Source organism: Acanthisitta chloris, unplaced genomic scaffold, assembly GCF_000695815.1.
Source record: "Acanthisitta chloris isolate BGI_N310 unplaced genomic scaffold, ASM69581v1 scaffold2252, whole genome shotgun sequence".
In the NCBI taxonomy this organism is placed as follows: Eukaryota; Metazoa; Chordata; class Aves; order Passeriformes; family Acanthisittidae; genus Acanthisitta; species Acanthisitta chloris.
Genome location: NW_008662017.1, coordinates 56,882 through 73,430, shown reverse-complemented (window position 1 = coordinate 73,430; position 16,549 = coordinate 56,882). Strand labels below are relative to the sequence as shown.

General features: G+C 40.1%; 1 protein-coding gene across 1 annotated transcript; it reads left to right on the top strand.

The window, feature by feature from the left end:
* Positions 1-1,339: 1,339 nt before the first annotated feature.
* TNFSF11 (tumor necrosis factor (ligand) superfamily, member 11) lies at positions 1,340-16,191 on the top strand. The gene is made up of 4 exons (XM_009070422.1): positions 1,340-1,507; positions 8,234-8,279; positions 8,367-8,465; positions 15,770-16,191. The coding sequence occupies exons 1-4, from the start codon at positions 1,340-1,342 to the stop codon at positions 16,189-16,191; spliced, it is 735 nt and encodes a 244-aa protein (XP_009068670.1).
* Positions 16,192-16,549: the final 358 nt, after the last annotated feature.

The following is a 16,549-nucleotide window of genomic DNA, read 5'->3' as shown; positions in this document are numbered from 1 at the left end:
TCCTGCATCATGATTACAAATAGTATATTGCCTTTTGTAATTCTCAGATAAAATAGTTTCTTCCACCTAATCAGAAAGATAGAAGTAAACATTCTTTAATAGGCCAGATGGATATTTTAGGTAAGAGTTTGAGTGCACACACCCTTGTTCAAGCCTGAAATAAAAGTGGAATAAATACAAGTTGAGAACATCTGTTGAGAGTCTTAGGCCATCTCTGAAAGACAGGGGTTAATATTTCTTCAGTGTAAAGGACATGGAATATGGGAAGAGAGGGTGAAATGGCTAAAATATATTTTATGCAGTTAAACTCTGCCAAGGTACAATCCAGTCCTTGAAATATCTTTCCAATTTATCTAGCCCACAGAATTCAGGATTTGAAAATACACTTGATTCAGTTGCAAACACTGACTGCTAAAAATGTCTTGCAGATACTCTAAAATTTACCAGTCTTTATCCAATGAAGCAGAGGTGTTTTGTAGTGCAGTTTAATTATCTTTTGGTCTTTCTGATTTTTGCTGCCTTGGTGACTGTTTTACACAGCAAAATCTCTTGCCACTGTCATGGTTTAATCCCAGCTGGTAACTAAGCCCCATGCAGCAGGTCATTTGGGGTCAGCTGTCTGGGCTGTGTCCCCTCCCAACTCCTTGTGCACCCCCAGCCCACCCACTCAGTGGGGGAGATGGAGTGAGAGGCAGAAAAGGCTTTGTGTCAGCGCTGCTCAGCAGTAACAAAACCGTCTCTAATATCAATACTGTTTTTAGCATCAATTCAAATTATGGCCCTATACCAGCTCCTGTAAAGAAAATTAACTCTATCTCAGCCAAAACCAGCACACCCACAAAATATTTCAGTGATAGCTAGTGGGTAGCTTCAGTGATACAGTTCCAGTGATAAAATAGTTTCAGCGGTAACTTTTGTTTCTGCTCTTGTAAATGATGTACTAGGTGTTGCACGTACTTTCACCAAGTTTTTCTACTTCACATTTGTGTGTCATCTTACAAACAATAGCTTTTACAGGTAGGATGACTGTTGCCTGAAAAACTAACTGTGATGTTGCACTGAGTGGTTGAAAAATGGAATTCAGGATTATTTATTTCACTGTAAGTGTGGGCTTTTTCTTTAACTTTCGAAACTTCATTATCTAGTCTAAGCTAATGAACTAGGCAGCACCAGAAGATACTTCGTCCTCCTATTTCACATTTGTTGGATGAAATAAACCTCTTTTCTCTCTTCATCGTTTACAATGAAAATTTAGATAATAAACTTAGCCAGTGCCAAAATTTTAGATGGTTGAAGTGTCTCTGACACTTAGAACTATGGTTGTGCTTATATATTTCAGATGGACCCTACTAGAATTTCAAAAGAACATGTACACTGTGTCAGAACACTTTTTGGACATCAAGAAAATACAGATTTGCATGATGCATCCTTTGAAAGTCAAGAAGTGAAGTTAATGCCTGAATCATGTAGAAGTGTAAAACAGGCTCTCCAAAGAGCTGTGCAGAAGGTAAGTGGCACCAACTGTGTATTCCTTTATTTCATGCTCCTGTTGAATTTAGAACAATTTTTGCCAACGTCTGTATTCAGAGGTAAGTTCTGTAAATTATCTTCTGGTGTTTGAATAACACCTGAAGTTTCATTCATGATCATATTGTGTTTGCTCATGAACCTGGTAGTGACTAACTAGTTCTGCATTCAAACATGTTTTCTTTATTTTTTAAGGAACACTTGAAGTACTGAGAACTGGTTGCAGTTGGTTGATTAGCCATTCTGACATTTGCATGGGCCTGAATGGTAGTCATTTATGCTAATATTTGTTTAGGTTTGCCATCACCTTGGATGCTCATAAAAAAGGACACTTCCATACTTGTCTTCTTTTCAAAGTAGCCTTCCTGGCTCGGTTTCTGAATGTTTCTGTTTCTAAGTCAAGGTCATCAACAAGCAAAATATTGCTTGAAAGGCATAGGAGATAGGAGATAGCATTCGCTCTTATTTACTCTTGTTTCTTACGCCTACAGCCACAAATGAGGGCCAGTATCCTCTTTCTCTTGTTTTGCTCACTTTGCCAGTTCTCTGTTCTGAGGTTTGGGGGTTTTTTTTCCACTTAAGGCCTTCTTTGCCGTGGCACAATAACTGGGCAGTCTTTGCCCAGCAGTTGAGAATGACAGCTTGTTTTGAAAAGCAAATAACAGAAGTTGTCAGCTAAAGAAGTCAGCCCTAATGAAGAAGCCTAGGCAAGTTGGGTATATGTTACAATCACCTATTACTGCAGTTACTGTCTTTGATCTCTTTGCATGTTCATGATAGTGTTTAGTGCTAATTATGGTCTAATTACAGCTGAATGTCTGCTATGGTATTTGGTTTTCCTCGCTTATCAGCTCCATTACAACTTCTTCACATCTGCATAGAACTGGCAGTTTTTCATTAAGGATACTACATTACATTTGAGCTGAACTCCCATACACTTTAGAGTGAACTGTACTTGAGTTAATTTTATAGTATTTTAATTGTACTAATGTAATGTTTGCTTTTAAGGGAGAACCCTGAGTGACACATCTTTTTGTGAATGAAACAAAGAAACATAGGAGTCCATGTCTTGTCCCTTTTGCTGGCTACCTCCTTCAAAATCTTAAGGGGGAAACAAAGAGTGAAGTCTGTAGGATTAGGTCTTTCCTACTGCATTTTATAGAGACTCACACTACACTTAGATCTGTGCTCTGTGCTGGTACTTGACTACTCATTCATGTGACTCCCAAGACAGAGTAAGGAGCTTGTTACAGTAATTGAATGGGAAGCTCTGTATTCTGGTCACTTGCTGCTGGTTACTCAACAAAGGCATTGGCTTTAGTTGAGGCTGCATATTCTGCCAGTCTGGATGGAGGTTAAATGCTGCAATGTCTGTGGCCAGGATAAGTAGTGAGTAGGGATAACTCTTTTGTCTGCTGACTGTTAGATTGAGGACAGTAAAATTTTCCTCTCCAGAGTAATTAGATGCTGAATTTCATTTGAATGTAACAGAATGTATTAAGCAGCTGCATCAATGTTCTGGATGCTTTGTCATCTTGTATTGATGACAGAATAAAAAATAGATAGGAAAATGCTTGTCTGGGGCTATGTTTGCATCTTTTCGGTGTATCAGAGAAGTGAAAGTAACAGTGTCAAGGCAAAATTATACTTTATCATGGTCTGTAGTCTGTGCCTTTCATTCACCCTGCCACCATGAAGAGCAGAGGTGCACCCATTGTGCATGTTCCAGTTGTGTTAGTCCTTTGTGTGTGGGGATGCAGCTAATGTGACTCGAGAAAGCACACACAACGGGAAACCTTTCTTCACTTCCCTGAAGGAAAATCTAACCTGTGCATGTTCTAAGAACCCGTATTCTTATTTGAACTGGCAGCATACCAGGTGACTAAGAACACTTTAAGATACCATTTATGTTTTGTGATTTGTCAATATATTGTCTTTTACAATTCAATCTGCTCAGGAAATGAAAATAGACAACTTGGTTTTGCTCAGGTTTATGGTCTGGTTACAGCTTCTAGCTTACCGCACCAGTTCTCATCGGTTTTCTTTGCACACCTGTCAACCTAGTGCTAAAACCTAAAGCAGGGATTGAGGCTGAAAATGAAAGTGCTCTTATGAAAACCAGTGTAGTAGGTCTTCAAGGTCAGATCTAGAAATATTTGTCTCCTGAAAAAATAATAATTAAACACTTTATTTTAATTAAAATCTTATGATCAATTCTTTAACCTATTCCAGGATAAAAATTCTTCTTAGGGAGCAGCTTACTCAGTAGAGAATACATTTTCGATACTGCATATAAACTTTCAAGCAGACAAATAATATACTTTCCTAGTCTGTCTGTTTGCTTAATTTTTTTTCATGTAACCCTAAAAACCTCTTGGCAGTCCAGATGCACTAACCACAGTCCTTATGAAGTCTTATGAGCCTGAAGGAGAAAGGACTACAAACACATCTCCAGTCAATCCATAAGTAACTTTTCTTGGCAATACTCCCAGCTTCTAGCAGCTTGGGGAGTTCAGGCATAAGCTAGTCTCCCACATGGCAACAGAGTACTTTGCTAGACCTCCAGGGCAGCACTTAAAAAAAGAGATCTATATACTTAGCAGACATTCAAAGTGCACATAGTTATGGACCAACTAAAGGTTTCAGTAGTGATTGCTGTAAGTTGTTAAAATTTCATGGTTTCTATCCTACAGTCTTACATGCCCTTTTTTATTTCCTGCAAGCAATAGTCTACTCATTTGGACAGAGGTTGTATTGCTGGTCTCTTAACTATAATCTAATGAGTATTGGTTCATGTACTTTCTATTTCACTTCCTTCCTGATTAACATTCTTCAAATTGCTGAATTTCCAGTAAGAGAATCAGATGCTTATTCCTCATATTAGTTGTACTTAAAGCGCTTGGGTAGTAAAAGAAACAGTGTGTAAAGAAGCTTAAGATCACAGCTGAAGCAATACATGAACATCCAGAGGAGTTACCTTCTTGTTAGTCTCAAAAGGCTACTCACAGCTGCTCAGAATAGGTACTAAGATATCCTAAAAGCCAAAGGAGATGAAAAATCCTTTCACAAATGTCTTGTGTTCAAGTGTAGACTTGTCTCTGCATCCTCAGAATTGGACATAATAGGAAGAGGGTTTTTTGGCTTTGAACGTGCTGGTATGCTTAGGGTAAAATCTGCAGGCTGCTGTGGATGAGGAAAAGAGCAGTTCCCAGCTTTCCAGGGACATAAAGCATGATTTTAGATTTTAAAATGTGAAAGTTTCTGAGCTTCTTAATGGCTTCTTAATTTTTTTTGGATGAAGAAACACATGTTTTTTGTTTTTGTGACTGACTGCCTGCTTGTCTGTTGTTTAAACAGTGACTGCCTGAAAGAGGCTGGAATGTGGGAAGCAGGCCAGTGGAGCTGACTAGGTGGGCAGTGAGCAAATGATACAAAGGTGTGCAAGCACAGCTTATTGTAAGACTAAGAGTGGTGTGATTTTTGTGTACAGTTGTGCTAAAAATAACTGAACAACTTGGTATGGCACATAGTTCTGTGGGTGGCAGTCTTAAGAGAAGTCACTGGTAATATTTTGTCAGCAGTTCTTGTGCCATTATAGCTGTGTCTTAGTCATGGGTTCTTTTGAGCTGTTATTGCTTCCTTAATGGGAGTCTGTGTTGTGATTAGGTGTGAGATGCTTGAAGAAATTCAGGTGCTAAAGAATGCAGTTGATAATTTAAAGATTTGAAAAATCATAGCTCTTAATTCCTTGCAGTAAGAATACCAGGGGATTTTTATAAACCCGTTAAGAGGCCATTGTTAGACATCTGGATATTTTCAGACATCTGCTGAAAAATGTGGTCCTTGAGTCCATCAGGGTGAGAAACAAGTACATGCTAAAATGCTTTTCTAAGGTAGGTTGTGTATCAGCGCCTTGGAACTGTAGAAACATGAAGTAAAAAATTATGTTTTGAACTACTGTTTCTTCAGAAGGAAACCTAGAGCTCTGTATCTGTTATCTAGGGCCTAGTGCATGTTTCATTTTCCTTTTGGAAGCCTGGGCAATATAACAGAAATATAAAAATGTCATGAGGCTGGTCAGAATCAAGTAAAAAACTTGGCAGTAGTCCAGAGTTTAGAGAACTGATGGAGGATTTCTGTTTGCTGGCCACAGTCTAACCACTTCTAATCCAGAGACAAACACACAGGAGAGTCAATGAACATGAGCCAGTCTCCAGTTATTCTCAATGTGTTAGTGTTGGGCTCACACTTATAATCTCCTTTTTGCTGTAATGGCATTGCATTCTTGATTTCATAGTAACGTAGTTCTAAGAGGAGTACAGGAGAGTATTTGTGTCAGAGAGATGTGCTTCTAGGAAACAGGAAAGTAGGGTTGAGATGATCAGGACAAGGAGAGATGTGGGTAGGGTCTTCCTGGAATAGTCTTCCTGTGGATAGAGTCTCTTTGGGTAGCTGTTCTGCTTACCAAGTGGTGATGTTGCAGTTGAACAGCACCACCAACAGTTAGAAAGAAAGCAACTCAGACTGCATTTCATGAGGACCAGGGCCTTTTTCTGCATGGAAGATGAGCAGAGTCAGGCTACTGGATCTCAGATGGTGAGGCACTCAGTTGCTTAAGCTAAAGCGTCTTTGGAAATGTGCAGAAGCAAGACTCTATGCTCCTAAGAAAAATGGAAGCTAAGAGCGGAATAGCAGTTGGCCAGGTCAGGGACTTCAAGGGCTGAGCAGTTACCAGCCATGGGATTTTTTTTTTTAGTACTGGTTTAGATAATAGAAGATTAAAATGTACATAGGTCTTTATGGATCTGCCAAGTAGGCTCTCCAGGCTACGACATTATCACATCCCCCAGAAGGAAAGGATACAAAAGCAACCTCCACATCTGAGAAGTTTCCACTAAGAGAGTAAAATAACTAAGAAGTCTCCCTTTTAAGGGAAAAGATTGGGAATAGGTGTGGTGCAATAACCTCTGATAGTGTGGTCCATCTTGCAGTCTCTTGTAACTTATGTCCTGTTTTCTTCAGAGAGAAATGGCTTTTGCCACTTTCGCAGTACCTGGTACTTGCAATTTCTTGTCATTTTCCTGCTTCCTACTTAAGTGTGGCTACTGGGTGATGCTGGTATGCAGCTCCTAGAATTGAGCTTCATTTTCAGCTCCTAGAACTGACATTCAAGTAGGAAGATCAGAGGAGGAAAGTGAATGTAAATGGAGGAGATGGATGCAAGTTTTGCTTCTTTTGAAGTTGTGATTCTTCTGCTTTACTTTTCATCTCTACTGCGAAAAGCTTCTTTGTGATTCTTATCTTCAAAATCAGCATATCTCTGCCGAAGTATTCTGCTTTGATAGTCATACTACAACTTCCATACTGCTGTGGCTTTTCATTTTGGTTTAACGTACTGAAACACGTACTGAAAGGGGAAAGTGAGAGTAATAAATGTACAGGCTAAGGCATTACAGATTTCACTGTGGTTGCAAAATTATATAAAAGCAGGACTTTAAGTGTTTGCAAAGCAGGATTTCAAATTCTAAAACACCGCAGTGATTGAGAACACAGTGGAACATTGCTGATCTGGCCAAATCTGAGACTTATTGTTTATACGTGGTATTTAATCAGGCAAACAGCAGTATACATGATGTGAAGACAAAATAAAGGACCACTCTTAGGTTTCAAAGAGGAGATTACTTGCTATCTTCAGCAAAATGCTTCCTTTTACTAAACATCATCTCGATGGCTCCATGGTATGAGGTATTCTGAATAACAAACATATTATCCCTGATTTTTTAGAAAACAGATGGAGAGTCATGGGGAAAGGGGACAGAAAATGTGGGTTGAACTTATTACCGAGACTCAGTCCGGGCTTTTAACAAAAACAGACTGCTTAGATTTTTGAAAACTGCTGTTTTTGTCTTTTCCTCAAGTAGAAGACAGGTGCGGATTATTAGAAGCAAAGCTTTTTGTGGTGTCTGTCTGCGATTTGTGCTGTTCTTGGGTTTGGGTGACACGGGTTTCATTCATGTTAAAATTCATCTGCTGTTTTGAAGAATTGCATACTTCCTAATTCTGGCACCCAGTACAGATGGGGAAGACACTTAATCCTTCAGTTCCTGCATGCCTTGTTAGAAATGAGCCTTGACTGTAAAGTCTTGTAGTCTTGCCACCTTCCCTGTTAGTGATCAAGTGTGAGGGGTGGAGGTTTTCATTTACCTCATCACAAATGAAATTCAGAGCTTAGCATTCCTTAGTTGTTAGTGTGGTTAAACACTAGTTCCTATGTAGAACTGCCTCTTCTATTATCTTTGGACCCCAAGTAATTAAATCAGTTCATAAACTTCACTGTTTTATGTGATGTCTTCTTATCAGCTGTTGTTCCATTATACTTAGAGAAATATTCCAAGTGCAGGAAGTAGGACAGGTTATAAATGTCCTGTCACCAGTACTTCGGTAATAATAGATGGAGTGATCATACACATCATCATTCCTATCTACCTTTATCAGAAGATTGGACAGAGGAAGTAATTTGATTGTGGCAGCTAGGCCATGTGTTCATATTACATATTTTCATATTTACATGATGCATATCCCAGGCATCTGAATATACAGTAGATGGAACTATACCCCCAGATACAGGCACAGAGTATTTTAAGTGTGCAAACTAAACAATACTACAAAACCAAGACATCAAAGCAATGGCTCTTTCTCATTTTAGGAAGTCCAGCGTGTCATGGGAAGAGCAGCACCAAGACCAGAAAAAGGTAGGTGCAGTGCTGGTTTATGAATAAGAAATATTTTAGTTTCACTAAACTTGTCTTTTTGAGATAATGCAATTCTTTTATTTCTAGCTGCAATGGAGGCATTAGGAATTGAACTGTACAGGAGAAACAAACCTGAGAAGCAGCCATTTGCCCATCTCATTATTGATGATAAGAATATTCCATCTGGTAAGTTCAGTTTTAAGTGAATACTTCCACTGCTACTATAAATGTATTAAACAATGAAGTATATGAAAATAGTTCAGCAAACCAGGAACAGACTGGGATTTCAGAAATTACTTTTGCTAGTAAGAATAAATTGGATGTGTTAAAGGATTTTGGAGATAGCAGGGAGAGTGTTAAAAGGAAGATGGCTCCCCTTTGTATCAGTCATGTGCTGAAAAGCCTCTTCTTCAAATTGCCAGTTTTCATGATCAACCTCTGAGGGCTTGGCCTGCCCCTTGGTGCTGTCTTCAGGTGAGGAAGGAAGATATGCATTGAATGCTCTCCTCTGAAGTTTTTAATTTTCTTTGGCCTGTAGGGTCCGTCTGGAGTTCTTCACTCACACTGAACATCAGCCATAGGTATACATATGTACAAATGTAGGCATACATACACACTTAGGTACAAGGATATACCAGCACAAAAATTGTCCAGAGTCCAGATCTTGCAGGTTGGAGCATGTTTCCCTTCCACTGAATCAAAGTGCTTCTTTTTGTCCAGTTGTCAACTGAAGAAATGTGATGTGTTCTTTTGTAAATTTCAATAATGTCTTGTGTCTACCTATTCAACCCTTCCTTTTGTGTGCTGAAGTGTGATTTGGTCTGTAGTAGATGACACAGCATTGTCTTCAGGTAGTCTGGATGCTGAGAATCTTATATGAGAAGACAATGCACATGCATGTCAGGTGCCCATCAGTGTAAGAACTTGCCATAAAGGAAGCACATCTTTCATTTGGGGGTGTTGAAAGCCTAGAACTGCAGTCCCAATGTCATTATGATAACTTGCCTGCTAGTTCCCTGCTCTTTGTGGGTACGTTGCACTCTGATAGCACAGGGCTGAATTTATAGCATGTGTTTTCTTCTGCTAATGGCACACTGAAAAGGTTTTGTCATATTCCATTCATTGTTATGTTGCAGGACTGGTATGGACTTCTTCACATCAGGCCCTCCTGATGTTTCAGCATGCCAGAGCTTCACAGCTATCTGTCTGCATCCATATAGTCTAGTAGTAGAAAGATAGAGATCAGAGCATTGTACTCTGGTAACAGTGTGTGTTGGCTTACATATGGTATGTTTCTGAGCTATGAATTTTAGAAGGGGGGGGAATGTTCTTACTGCTTTTATCTGCCCCTGTGGGTCTTTCCATGACAGTCTTTTATCTTGCCAGAGCTTTTTACTCTTCATACACAGGTATTCTGATGGCTTTGGGAATATCCTTGCTAGTGCAGTATCAGGGAACAAGACATGAGTCTGCCTGGGAACACTCTCCAGAGGAAATGGTTCATTCCTGCGATTTTAAGATATGTTAGAATGGTTTTCTTTTTTGTCCTGGGACAATATCAGTTGAGATTTTTCTCTGTATTCTGAACACAACAATCGGTGTGGTAGAAGTAAACCATTTCTTTTTCTGAAACTATCAGAGGATCTTAAGATAGGAGGGTACATTAATCTCCACTGTCTTCTTCCTCTAAGCATTTATACATTCTGCAGTGCTGGACTCCTTGTTAATTAAGGTATGCGTATTGCTTTTCTGTTTTATATAACCAAACCAAAGGGGAATGCTGTGTTGAGACTTGAAATCTGAGATTTTAGCAGCCTGCATAGTAATACCTTGCTCTTGCTCTATTTAAAGACAAAGAACTTCTGTATAGCTTCTTGCCTGGAGGGATAGGATTCTTTCTCCCTTCAAGTGCATTGGTGTTGTCAAGATGTAGAGTTTTATAAGCACAGAGCTTAAGCTACTTGTCAGATGCCAGTCAGAACTTCCACAAGCTTTCTTGTTAGCTCAAATGCCTCCTGACAATCATCTATTTCAGTCAGATTTAATTGTAGTTAATAGTAGAAGGTGCAGTATCAGTAAAATTGTCTCAGCATTTTGTCTTTGGAAGGTTTCAATTAATTTGCTAATCATAAGGACTTACATCTGTGGAACTGGAGTGTGTCAGTGTCACAGTCTCTGAAATCCACCTTTTGCTGTGGGGAATTTATTTGCTGTTTACCTGAATGTTGCTGTAAACTGTTTTAGTGGGCTTGCAGCTGATAATTTTTACTGTTGTGCATTGCTGCATTAACCTTCAAGGAAGTGATGCAGCACATCTGTGGGTAATGGCAAGGGAGACATTGCTTTTGCTTGCTCCCTTCAGATTTTTTTTTTTTTCAAAAGCACAAGCTGCAGGAGCTCTCAGAAATGCAGTCCCTGTGACAACAAGCTGCTTTGTTTCCTTTTGGAGCAGATTGACTGTTGGACATACTCCCTTCTGATCTGGCTCATGTGGCATCTGCCTCTTCTGAAAGAGCCTTGCCAGGATGTTTATCATGAGCACAGCTGCTGCAGTCCTTGTGGGCACTGCAGAAGCAAGAGGCTGCACCCTTATATGTAGCTGGAACCCTGAACCTACTGGTTGTGAGGCACTTTAGTATCATGCTCACTGGTATGGGACAGTACCCACTTGGCTGGGTAGCATAGAGGTTAGTGACACACATAAAGGATGAAGAATTTGCCTGAGGATTACCAGGAGTTTTTCTCTCTCATCCTGTTTTCTCTGACTGCAAATGGCCATTTCTATTTTCTTTCTCTGATTCCTTACCCTACATGTCTGATATCTTTGTAAATTGTTTTCTGCCATACTTGAGTCTGGATAGATCTGTTCTTAGTATTTTAAAGTTCTCTACTGTCATCACTCTGAACCAAAACAAGCAATGTCAGAAAAAGAAGAGTCAGGATTGAAACAGGTTTTTAAGTAGTTTACTACTGAACACCCTTCATGAAAGGGCACTGAGCACTGTCTGTGAGAGAACATATTCCTTTGACCTGGTTCGCAATAATGAAATGGCCTCAAATGGACTTTTGCAGCTGGGAGGATGGTGCGAGGGAGGGGGAAAAATAACCCTAGATCTTGGTGTCCCCACCCATCGTTTGGCTGCAGAAGCTGTAGTGGTTTGGCTTGCTGTGTGTATTTTTTAGGTTTGCTGCCTTAGGTTAGAGGTGGGTGCTTGCTGGTTGGTTTTTACCAGAAAGCACTATAAATGCTACCTAGGTTTTAAATGAAAACAGTGAATGTTTGTTTATAAATTGATTACAGAAATTAGTGACAGTCTAAAGGAGAAAATCACAAACACAAATAAATATAAGTGTTAAATATGTCATTTGGAGTGTGAATTGATACCTTTAGCTGTCTAAGGAAACACTGTAGTACTCTGAGCTATTTACAGCTACAGTTTTGACTTAACTGCCCTTTGCCTCCAAAGGAGTTTTTCAGAGCAAACAGTGCTTTTGTCCCTTTTTTCAGGCTTTTTTTAATACCTGAAAGCTGCTAGGATGCAAACAAAATATCAAAACAGGGCTACTTTCTCCTATGTTGCTCTCACATCTTCCTTCTTGCTAATTGATTTTATTGAACTCATTTGTATTAGTCTTAGTTCATGCTCACAAATACACAAGACATTGTTTTAATTTATCTTGAGTTATGAGAAAGTCTTGACTTTTTAAGTAATACTCTTTACCATGTCTGGAAGGTTATCGTACTTATTAGTCCCCTGACCTCTTCCTTCTCTGTCAACATGACTTATTCTGCTGTTTTTTTCATGGCTCCAGAGTAAATTTTTTCATAGAAGATACTGTATTGCAGCATTTCTGACTGTTCCATGTTTTGGTTTATGTGTCAGAGTTTCTGATATGTGAACAGCTGATTTGACACTTACATGCTCCTGTTTTCTCCACTTCCTGTGTTTCAGCGTACTAATTTTTTTATATCTCCAAATCTGGGTCTATTACCACCAGAAGTGCTGAGAACCTGCTTGCTCTGCTTGCTCCTTCCATTAAACATTGCATGGTGTAACTCCTACCAGAGCATCTTTGTGCTGTGCTGTTGGCAGTGGCACCTCTGTTCTGGGGCTCTGAATTGTGGCAAAATGCCTCAGTTAACACAATCATAGCATTAGAATTTATCTCAGGAGGGACTTAGAGAAGTTATCTAGGCAAATCCTCTGCTCAGAACAGATAGGGTTTTCTCCATCTCTTGGCCTGTCCCTCTACCTGACTGTGGATGAATGATGTGTATTCCCTTGAATATCTAAACAGTGTGAACAAACATCATCCAAAGCTCCCCTCCCAATTACAAGCAACTGTGGGACCTGTTTTCTCTCTTCTCCCTTCTTCAGCAGAGAATCATGCATTTCCTGTTAAGGATTTCTTCAAAATTGCAACTTAAGGCTGGCAACTAAAAAGTTTACTTGCCAGGTAAATAAAATCTGTCTAGCAACTACCAACTGCTGTTCAGCCTGGAGAAGAGAAGACTGCGTGGAGACCTCAGAGCAACTTTTCAATATCTGAAGGGCCTACAAGGGATTTGGAGAGGGACTCTTTGTTAGGAACTGCAGTGATAGGACAAGGAGTAACAGGTTCAAATTGAAAGAGGAGTTTAGGTTAGATGTGAGGAAAATGTTTTTTCCTGTAAGGGTAGTGAGACACTGGAACAGGTTGCTCAGGGAAGTCATGCCTGCCCCAACCCTGGCAGTGTTCAGAGCCAGGCTGGATGAGGCCTTGAGTAACCTGATCTAGTGAGGAGGTGTCCCTGCCCATGGCAGAGGGGGTCGTGACTAGATTATCTGTAAGGTCCATGCTAACTCCTAAAGTTCTTTGCTTCTATGATAAATGTGCCACCAGGCAGTCACAGCCTGGCAGCATGCATTTCTGTTCCATCATAGGTGTACATTCCTGTCCTGTGTCTAATGTGCCTTGCCTCTGATCCAAGCAGTGATTTTTTTTTTTGCTTGTCTTCCTCATCTTGAAGCTAGCACGGCCTCCTTGGGGCAGTATTTCTCCCAGACCTAATGCTGTGCACAAGACGTTCTACAACTTCCTCAGCTATCCGCAGTGCTTCAGAGGTGTATTCTGATCCGTCTCAGCAGCTCTTGCAGGTGAAGAATTCCAGGCCAAGAGACTTAAGTGGTGTCACTTCCAGTTAATTGATGGTTTTCAGAGGATTTTTTTGAGGCACTGCACAGAAGTCTGCTGTCCTGTATGATTTTGCTAGGATAATTTCTATCTGGCTGCACAGGACCCATAGGGGAGCAACTATTTATGATCTACCTTTGACAACCTGTGCTTTGCTTAAGTCTTTGTGGAAGAGTGCCAGAAGGTTTTTGTTCTGGACTGCTGTTAAAATATTCCTCTCACATGCAAAAGTTTCTTGCTCTTGGCAGCTGGAGAAGGTTCATCTCAAATTCCCCTGTCCCTACTTCCCCTCACTCTCTGCACAAGCAAATCCAAGAGGCATCTTTTGAACTAATCAAATATACCTGGGGCTTTTCCCCAGCATGGTTGTGAGCACTGGTGGTCCTGGGGCATGCCTTGATACATGTGTGGAGTAGAGGGCATTGGGCTCTGCAGTGTGCAGTGGAAAGTTTGGTAAGGATAGACTGTTTTGATTTGATGTTGGGAGAATAAGGTACTGAATATTTGAAACAGGCATTTAGATTGACTGGGAGGCTAAGGTATAAAGTCCTGTGATACCTATGTGAATCCACTGCTGTGGGAAGGAGCAAATGAAGTTAGTCTTGTCTGCTGAAAATTGCTAGTGGCTAGGAGGACAAGTTGGTCAGCTCCCATCTGTTGTGCTGTGCACTGTGTGTTACACTGAATAACTAGCTGAGTGTTAGTGGCTTGTGTCTGTCAGGAAGGGTCAGGGCCTGCATGGAGCTGTCAGGACAGTGCTGTTTCCTCTGTGTGGGCATCCCCATGGGCCTTGCTGGGATCTTCTGCTCCCACTGTTGCTTATTCCTCTGTTTTTGCAGGTGTAGGCTGTGAGATGATGTGGGATGGTGGTAAAGCTGGGGAGGTGGAAAGGACTGTGCTGCAGTACGTGCTCCTCAGCAGTAACTACTGTGCTAGGCCTCTACATGATACACGTGCTGTAGTGGCAGTGCTATCTGAGCTGGTGTTGCAGGCTGCTTCTTAGCACTGTGCCAGCAAAACCAATCTGAAGTGTCAGACATGACCAGGTTTGGAAGGAAGACTGAAATGCTTTCCTGCGGTGCCTATCTGAGATACCTCCTGCCAGGCCATCTCTCAGCACAGCCTCAGTAGTGGGATCTGGAGGAAATGACACCTGAGACTTGACCAGCCTGAAACCTCCAAGACGTGGTAGTGTGGTTCCCTGGTGGTAGTGCCCAGGAGGTGTCTGTTGGGCCAGAGTGCCTAGGGGACATTTGTACCTGTATATGTGAAGTTAGTTTTCAGGTGCAGTGCTGAGCTGATGAACTAATCGAAACATTGGTCTCTCAGCTCCTTTCTGTTCTATTCACAAAGTATTGATTCACCTTAACAGATAAGGCACAGCTTTCTGTTTACCAGTCCACCATCACATAGGCAGAGCTGAAAAGGCTTACGTATACTTGTGAGAAGGAATTCAATAATGTTTGTTGACATATGATAATTCTATTAACCTGTACTTCTGGTAGTCTGATTTGGGAACTGTTACATGTGTATTTTGATTCACTCATGGATGATGTTATATGGAGAGACAGAATATTGTCATAATTTTCTTTCCCAATTTTTGGATCTCCAGATTAAGGCAGTTCGAAGGGGACTGTTCTCCTCCAAGCATACAATATCAGCTCATTGTTTCTAGTCTGTAATTTAAGATAATTGAAAATAAATAAAATAAAATAAAAACTGCTGTCAATTGAAAGTATGTTTACCTTTGTACCACTGCAGTCACAAGAACATAAAATATGGGAATGCTTCATAAGCTTTTTCTTTGGGGAATTATCAGGTTAATTTGTCTTCAGAATTTTAGTTATTCCTTGCTTATTACTTATTTTCCTTTAGTTATTCCCGAGGTTAAAGACTGATCACAAGATATCCTGTTTCTTCATTAGTAATTTTTCTCTTCAAATTCCTCTCAAGTGTTTGTTACTTGTGTAAAGCTTTAGGTGGAATGCAGTGTTTATGCAGAGCTTGTTGCATGATTGCATAGCATAATCAAACTCCAGGCCAAGCGAGTGTTTTGTACCACAGTCTAGCAGACATTCTGGTGGGTGGGCAGGCAGTTACAAACAGCAAGCCAAGTGTGGGAGTACATGCTGAAAAAAGGAAATTTTTGTGGAATTTTTATTATAATTGTCTAATATTTACTTTAACCTATAGAACTGTACTTGCCATTGATTTTAAAAACCTTGAGATTGCTTTGTAAATGTTGGGGTTTGTTAAATGCTAAATTAAATTGTTTAAATTGTTAAAATAATCTTTCTTTTTTTTCCTCTCTTCAGGAACTCGCAAAGTGAACCTCACATCCTGGCATCATGACAAAGGCCAGGCAAACTTATCAAATATGACATTCAATGATGGAAAACTAGTTGTTAATCAAGATGGATTTTACTACCTTTACGCCAATATTTGTTTCAGACATCACGAAACTTCAGGAAACCTGACTAAAAGAGGGCTTCAGCTGATGGTGTATATGAATAAGATAAACCTTAAAATAAGGCGCTCTGATGTGTTGATGAAGGGAGGAAGCACCAAGTACTGGTCAGGGAACTCAGAATTTCATTTTTATTCTGTAAATGTAGGAGGGTTTTTTAAATTAAAATCTGGTGAAATGATAAGTGTCCAGGTATCAAACCCATCGCTACTGGATTCATCACAAGAAGCAACTTATTTTGGAGCATTTAAAGTTAGGGATTTAGATTGAATCTTTCTTTAGTGTGCTGAAAATTCCTGGGTTTGTAGTTGTCCAGAAACAACTTGAAGACAGAACTGAAAATCTTTTGCAACACAATTGCATCTGTATAAGCCATATATCTCTAGAGACACATTTTTGCCCTGTGCTGACTCCAGCAGTAGTCCCACAAATGCATGGAAGAGCAAAATTACAGTTCTCCTGGTTTAGTTTTATAGCAGTGTTGTTTCATTTGTTTCCACTGGCCTCAGTATAGTCATTATGCCTTTTACATTGGTGTAGTTGAAATCAAGACAATTAATATTATTGAACTTCTGCTTCTGAGTTCTGCCCTGACTTTTTAACCTGTGCTACCCTTAACTAGTTTTGG